The sequence below is a fragment of the Triticum dicoccoides genome, chromosome 3A (genome assembly GCF_002162155.2).
Source record: "Triticum dicoccoides isolate Atlit2015 ecotype Zavitan chromosome 3A, WEW_v2.0, whole genome shotgun sequence".
Classification (NCBI taxonomy): domain Eukaryota; kingdom Viridiplantae; phylum Streptophyta; class Magnoliopsida; order Poales; family Poaceae; genus Triticum; species Triticum dicoccoides.
The window spans coordinates 692,976,685-692,984,554 of record NC_041384.1 but is presented as its reverse complement, the minus strand read 5'-3'; the positions used below and the strand labels follow the sequence as shown (position 1 = coordinate 692,984,554).

The window sequence follows — 7,870 nt, the reverse complement described above, 5'->3', positions numbered from 1 at the left end:
AATCACAAAGCATGGGGGTGGGGGACGCTTTGTGATTTGTGAATGCCACGTGTCATCCATCAAGATGGGTCTCGCGTGAGACCTGGTCTCATAGAATTCTTTTCCCTCGATCTTTGCCAGCCCTATTCATCGGTTTTCCTCCCAAAAAAAGTCTCATTCGTCGGTTGACCATTTGACCTTTGACCACTAACCACTTTACCCTGACCGTTGAATTTTAAAAATTTTAGGGAAAATGTCAAATGCAGAAAGACGTCTAGGAATTTGAAAAAAGTTCTCAAAATACAAAAAAAATCACAAATTTGAAAAAATGTTCATGATTACAAAACAGTTTAGGAATTTGGAAAATGTTGGAAATACAAAAAAGTTTGTAATTTTTTTTAAAAAAGTTACACAAAAAACGTTCGGATATTAGAAAAAGATCACAACTTTGAAAAAACAAATCGAAAATATGAAAAAAGTTCATTAATTTGAAAAACAATTCGTGAATCAAAGCAAGTTCATTAATTGTAAAATAAAAAGTTCACGAGTCTGAATAAAAATTTCAAGAATTTGGAAACAGATCGCAAATTAAAAAAAGAAAAATATTGATTAAAACAGAAAAGGTTCACGAGTTTGAATAAAAAGTTCATGAATCTGTTTTATTTATTGTGCATTTTATGTTTGTCTTCAATCAAAATTTGTAAACTTTTGACCATAGTTTTAGAAAAATATTAACATCTACAATCTCAAATTAGTACCATTACATTCATCAGTAAATATATTTTTATATCATAAATAATATTTGTGGGTAGTATATCATATATAATTGATATTGTAAATGTTTATATTGTTTTTTGATAAAACTAGTATGCATACTAAATACAAAAAAGTGAGCATCTGAAGCCCGATAGCAATGACTGATTAGCAAGAACATTGTTTCCTAGTAAAGTGTTTCGTATGTCTAAAAAAAAAGTAAAGTGTTTCCTCAGCAGTCCCACATGTATTATTCTAAAAAAACAGTCCCAACTATTAGTTGACTTATTTCGCCAGAAAAATAAAGATATATGAGCTGACTTTCACTTGAGTAGTGGACTAGCACCCAATGACGCCCTGTCATGCGCATCACAACAACAATCACTCTGGCACCAGCCAACAGGGATTAAGAGTAAAATTAACCAACAAAACGAAATATAATGACAGCTTGTTTTAAGGAAGCATACAAAACGAATCGTTCGGTGGCATCAATACTTTTGCACAATTTTGTGCCGTCTACGAAGGACCCTTGACCCCACATATCAGTGACACTATGATGTATGTTCTGTTTGGATGATGGCCAAGAGTTGCCCCGCCGAAATATTGGCGTTGGGCGTTGGCTAGCAGGATTGGTTCCAGTTTGGATGGAGGCCAAATCGTTTCAGCCACACCAATGTTTTGGGTGCCAGCTAGGATTGCACACCAACTTCTGGGCGAAACGTTGGCAGCGGATTTGATCGCCAAAAAATTGGCACGCCCGCGTTTTGGTCAGGGGACGTGGGCTGAATCCAAGCAGCCCCGTAGTATCAACGCCGTGGTCTTGAGCTTCGTCGAGAAGCTGCTTGTTGTTGTTTATGGACTTCAAATCTAGTATTGGATTTCGCGGGTGGCTGTGTCTCGACGTGCTCAAGACGTCTTGAGGTGGCGCATGTGGGTGTTGCTCTATTGGTTAATCCTCTTTCCGGCGTGTTGGTCCGACTGGATCGAAGATGTAGACTTCTCGGACGTCATCAACATATGCGCATTGCCCAAGGGTACTTGCTGGTTTGAGGAGTGAGCGGTGGCCGGCGGGCCGGTGAATTGGTCCCAGGTACCTGTTTGTAATTTTCCATATCTTTCTGGAGTATTGTACCGCTGCTTGAATTTAGCATATACTAGCAAAGCCTGCGCGGCGGCACACCGCGCTCGTCGATACAGTCTGCCTATATGAAGTGTGTTTAGTTTTGAGATGACAAAGTTCTGTATGCCAATGTTGGCATGCGAAGATAAGAAAAGGAATAGCTCGCCTAGAGCTTGTGATCTTTAACATGGCCATAGTGATTGAAGGATTTGGTTGCTTAGACACCACGAAGGAGGTCTGTATACGGTGGTAAAACAGCAGAATTGTTATGACCCACATCTACGCCTACAGGTTGACTTAGTGGTGCTAATGTCAAGAGAAATTATTTAAGCCTCTAAACATTTTGTATGTCTCTGAAAAACCAACTAATCATATGCTAGGAGAATATTCTTAAATTCTAGAATGGCACACTGTAGAATCTCCTGTTGATACGACTTGCATCTCACTGTTATTTCACTTTAGAACAGGGAGGCACATTTTTCACTAAATGTACTACCTTCTCTATATCCCGGTAGGTTTCTATTTTCTTTTTTTTTTAGAAATTTCTTGCAGTGGCAAACTGGGTTTAGGGTTGTTGCCGGAAGGAGTTAGGACACCCCTAGATGGTGGAAGACACCCTTGTTTAGGGAGAACCGTTGAATTTTACTTTATATGTTCAGAATTTCTGTTTCTATAGGACAACTCTGCAAATGGTTAAAGAAGGAGGAAGCGAGCTACGCTATGAGTTAGCAGAATGTACATCCCTCTTGTTATCTTTTTACAGTAAAACCCTGAACATTTTTTCCTTAGGGTCCTATGGGTGATCAAGCCTATTCCTTAATTTTTCTTCGGCCACGGAAGAAAATTTTCTTAAGGCCTATTCAGCTAATTTTCCATTGCATGAAATTAGTGGCTACTATGATGTCATCTCATTTACATCTGCACTCTGCTTTTCACATTTTTTAACGAAAGCTCTTTTCCAGCTAGATGTTGAATGTGACGCGTAGGCTTACATTATTTCCTACATGCCTTCAGAACCGCCAACGCCAATAGACCACCATACTATATGCTGATCCTGTACATAGCATCAAAGAACCAATGATCCTGTCTCTTCTCAATTAGCCCACTTAAAATGAAATGATGCAAAAACAGTCTATCAGATATGTTCTTATAACCTCGAAGAGATGGAAATACATGCTTACATGGTATATTTCTTTCGGAAATGTATTGACGATATCAAGTCACCAAAGAGTCCAGTTCTTTCCCCTCAATGCCAAGTTAACAGAAATTTATGGTGTTGTTAATTGTAACATAAACTACTATGAACTGTTATTCAAATAAAGTATATGTAAATCTCGGTGTTATCATCACCTGTGGCTAACAATTAACTTTGAATGGAAACACATAAACATCTGTATGTGGTATCATATATGCGGTGACACGCCACGCGGTTGAAGAAAGGATATTGCCTATTTTGTAGTCTATTGACTGATTAGTTTCCCATAACAAACAAACTATACTCACTTGCATCATTTTAGGTACATTTAGTTGTGATAGTGAGTGGTTGTATAGGAAAGTAGAAACCATATATTCACCTTAATCCCAAAGAGACGTTTCAGTTAGTTTCCCATAAGAAAAAAAGTATGCATATATGTCTCTAGCTCCTTAACTCTGAACAACCAAGAAATGAGAAGCAACAGCCTTCTTGCCATCGTCGATAGATATCTCACAAATACTGACCAGAAGGACGACACAATAAGTCATGATCCAACGGCTATCAGGACTGCAGTTCCAATATATATTCAAATAAATTTTAACATTTTGAGCAAGCACATGAAGAATTGTGATGGAAAATATAGCCACGACTCATGCACTCACATTCTGCATCCAGCCATTGAACAAAGAAGCATGCATCATCAGTCTTCACCCTGTATTCCTGTAATGGAAACTGATACGGTAAGACCACAAGTATATCAAAATTACTGCAAAAGACAAAATTGCTTGACTCTTATCTCATAGGGTTTGTCAAATCTGATTCTTTCAATCCGAATCATGAAATCAACCATCCCATCCCCAATGAACGAAAAAATAAGCGATCAGTAGTAACGGTCGTCGCCGCAGCGGCATTGACACGGAGGCCGCAACAGCCGAGGCAATTGGCAAGAATGAGGAGCGCGAGGGTAGCGGCGTCGGCACTGGCCACGGACCTCCAGTTGCTCTTGGCGGTCGCCAGCACGTCGACCTTGCATGAATTGCACCGGAAGCACGTAAGATCTGATCGTTGCCCAAGGCCTGGCAGTCCACGCTCGTCGTGTCCAGGGCACACTCGCGTGCGTCGCACCGAACTCATGCGTCGTCGTCACCTTAGCGGCCGAGGTCGCCAGCCTCGCGTGCTGGGTTGCATACGCGTGTCTCCCGTCCCTAACTCAAGGTGGAGGCCTAACTTCCACGCAGCTGGCCGCCACGGCGACCCGCGCTCTGAATCCACCCCTCGCCGAAGCCGAAAGACATGGGTGTCGTCGCGGGGAGGAGGATGGGGCCATAGGATCTCCGGAGTCGAGAGCCACGACACGGAGGCCATGTTGCTACCGACAGCCGCCCTGCGGAAATTCGAGGCGCCATCGCCGCGGGTATAGGCGCGGTGGAGACCGTCGTCGTCGCCGCCGCCATCGGCCCGTGGACTACGACCCCTCTCTCTCCACACCATATACCGTGCCACCGTCCCTCGTCCGCGCCACCACATCCCTGCATACCTCCTGTTCGCGCCGGTAGAAGCCGGAGCTCCCGTGCACGGCATGCTCTGTGCTCGTGCGGCCTACCCTCAGGCTCCGGCAGAGAGAAGAGAGGAAGGGAGGATAAGGGCGCGGCGGTAGGTTTTTCGTCGAGACACTGGCCGACGCGTGGGTGCTTCAGTGAAGCGTGAGCGAACACTGGTGACCTCCACCTCCGGAGGAGTTGGGGGCATTTTATATGGAGCTACGGTGGTGAGCGGCCGGGCGGGGGCGATGGGATTAAGATATGCATGAAAAGTTTTCGGGACAAAACGCAGAGAAGATAATAACAAAGTGAAAAAAAAACAGCGACCGCCTATACTAATCAGCTGTCCAAAAAACGCTGGAACCAGGAGTACATGTACATAGGCTAGTCATTTCTCACCACTGCGTGCATGCATCCATGCACTTGCTGCCAAATTCACCGGCTGACACCAAGGGGGGGACAGATTGCATGTTTGAGAATCTCATTTGGAAAACATACGGGTAAAGGATGGCATGGTCCACACGCAAACGCACACGCAAAACACAAACCATGTTAACAAAATTTACACCGAAAGAGTAAAGTCACCACCAAATTGTACCCTGTAGGAGCCCAAATTAATACACGTGGCTGCACTTGATAGCTTCCCAAGTTGCTTTCACCCAAGTGGGTAAACCTGGAGGCAAATTCTTTGCCGGATATAATGTTCTGGGTATGAGCGAGTATATGCACGTATATATGAGTCCCTGCGTTTGTATAGTGTTAAAAAAATAAAATCATATCATAGCGCGTAGGACGTCTACTAGTACTTTACTCGAGCGGTGTCCGGCGAGCCACACCATGCAGGATGCAGCAGGTGCAGGGCCCCAACCAAAGGCGAACGAATCCCTCCTTCCTTCCGTGTGCAGTACTACTACAGGTGCAATGCGCGGAAAGCTACGGCGACGGAGCAGCCGCGTCGTGCCCGCGTCGAGAGAGAGTGCTTCCCTTTCTCTCCCGTCACGCGCACTCACTTTTCCTTAGCCTGCAAGTGCAACCGCACAGGAAACAGAAGGGAATACGAATCCTGACCTGCCGCCGCCACTAACGACGGCCGAGATTCGTCGCGAGGCTGCGCCGCCCCACCCACACGGGCGCCGGTCAGCCGTCAACGTGCGTGCGTGGGGTCCACTTTGGGTAGAGAGGATGGCACACCCAAGGACGTCATGTCCGCTGGGAGCCGACGCGCGGGCCCCACCGCACTAACCTGAACGGCACGACTATTTTTTTTCAATTCAATCCCTCTACTGTGGGGACGGGGCGATGATTCGTGACGCAACCGCCGCCGCCTAGAACACGCGCACCGCCTCCCCTCGATGACACGTGGGACCCGCCGCATCCCGGGGACCACGCGTCATGCATGCTGAGTGGGGAGCCCCCGCCGTCCGCGTGTCGCGAAACCGACTGAGAACGACGCGTTATTCACGAAGGACCTACCACAGCCCATACTCATTCCACTGTCATGACGGACCCACGGGGAACATGGCCCAGGCATCAGCCTTAAGGGCCAAGCATGAGCGTGGGAGAAGCACCCTCGCAACCCCCTCCGCTCCCTCCCCGCCATATAATACGCGCAGCCCTGTGCTCTCCTAACGATCCCACCACCGAGTCTTCGGATACATCCATCCACAGCCAGATCTGCTCTCCCCTCTCTCTCGATCCACAGAAATCGCAATCGACACCGAGATCGCCAAGACCGTCGACGCCATGGCGCAGAGGGCGCTGGAGCTGACCCTGATATCGGGCAAGGACCTCAAGGACGTGAACCTCTTCTCGGCCATGGAGGTGTACGCGGTCGTCTCCCTCTCCGGCGACCCGCGCTCGCGCCAGCGCGTCGCCACCGACCGCGCCGGCGGCCGCAACCCGACCTGGAACGCGACTGTCCGGTTCACCGTCCCCGCCAACGCCGCGGGGTCCGTCCACGTGCTGCTCCGCGCCGAGCGCGCCCTCGGCGACCGCGACGTCGGCGAGGTCCACATCCCGCTCTCCGAGCTGCTCTCCGGCGCCCCTGAGGGCCCTGTTCCGGTCAAGTTCGTCGCCTACCAGGTCCGCAAGATCGGGTCCGGGAAGCCCCAGGGGGTCCTCAACTTCTCGTATAAGCTCGGCGAGGTGACACAGGGCCAGGCCGCTGGCGCCTACGGTGGTGCGCAGGCCGCGTACGCGCAGCCTCCCCCCGCCGCCGCGTACCCGCCGCAGGGCGCGTATCCTCCGGCCGGCAAGGCCGACGCCTACGGGGCTCCGTCCGCCTATCCACCGCCTGGTAACGCGTACCCGCCTCAGTCCGCGTACCCGCAGGCGGCGAAGGCCGACGGGGCAGCAACCGCTGGTGCCTACCCGCCTCCCTCCGGCTACCCACCCGCTGGCAAGACAGGCGAGCCATCCACCGCCTACCCCGCACCCGCCGGCTACCCACCCGCTGGTCCGTCAGGAAAGCCGGCGAAGGCAGGCGAGCCAGTGACGGCCTACCCAGCGGCCGCGGCGGGACCCAGCACCGGCGCTCCCTACGGCGCCCCGCCCCCGCAGTACGGCTACGGGTACCCACCGCAGCAGCCGGCCGGGTACGGCTACCCGCCCCCGCCGCCGCAAGGAGGGTACGGCGGCTACGGCTATCCACCACAGCAGCCCGCCGGGTACGGGTACCAGCAGCAGGCCGTGAAGCCGCCGAAGAAGAGCGGCATGGGGATGGGCCTCGGCGCGGGGCTCCTCGGAGGCGCGCTCGGCGGGCTCCTCATAGGCGACATGATCTCCGACTCCGCCGGCGGGTATGATGCCGGCTACGACGCCGGGTTCGACGACGGCGGTGGCTTCGATTTCTAGATCGTCGGGGAGGATCGGATGTGCAGCAGCACAGTTCTTTTGTACGCTCTTGGTATTTATTCAGTTCTTTCGTCTTCAGATTTTCCGCTCAAAATCGCCGGCGCCTCTGTGCGCTGCTAGTGTGATATGGTAATGTAAATATGAGTTTTAACATGATATGTTCTGTAAATTTCTGTCTCTATTGGGCTCGAATCGCTAATAATTTGGCCGTGTTGTCTTTGTGCTCATTCATTTGATACGTTTGATCAAACTTTGCGTGTTGGAACTAGTAGTGATGTTCTAGTCTTGTGGTTGACGTGTTTGCGTTGGCGCGTGAATGTTGGAAAACTTGGCGTGACGGTGAATGAAGTCTGGTGTGTTCTTATTGACTCCTTTATCGACCGGCCGGTGGAATTTTCCGCATCTTGCGAGGAAATTTCTTCTCTGGGT

The 7,870-nt window shown here is 49.6% G+C and overlaps 1 protein-coding gene across 2 annotated transcripts; it reads left to right on the top strand.

Annotated features, from left to right (window-relative positions):
- The first annotated feature begins 6,201 nt into the window (after positions 1-6,201).
- Positions 6,202-7,668, top strand: LOC119270265 (protein SRC2-like). Of its 2 annotated transcripts, XM_037552257.1 has the most exons (2): positions 6,202-6,560; positions 6,612-7,668. In XM_037552257.1, exons 1-2 carry the CDS (start codon positions 6,332-6,334, stop codon positions 7,439-7,441), a joined length of 1,059 nt encoding a protein of 352 aa, XP_037408154.1. In that variant the 5' UTR covers positions 6,202-6,331; the 3' UTR covers positions 7,442-7,668. The 2 variants fall into 2 exon arrangements, with proteins under 2 accessions (XP_037408154.1, XP_037408153.1); XM_037552256.1 differs by having other exon boundaries at positions 6,202-7,668.
- Positions 7,669-7,870: the final 202 nt, after the last annotated feature.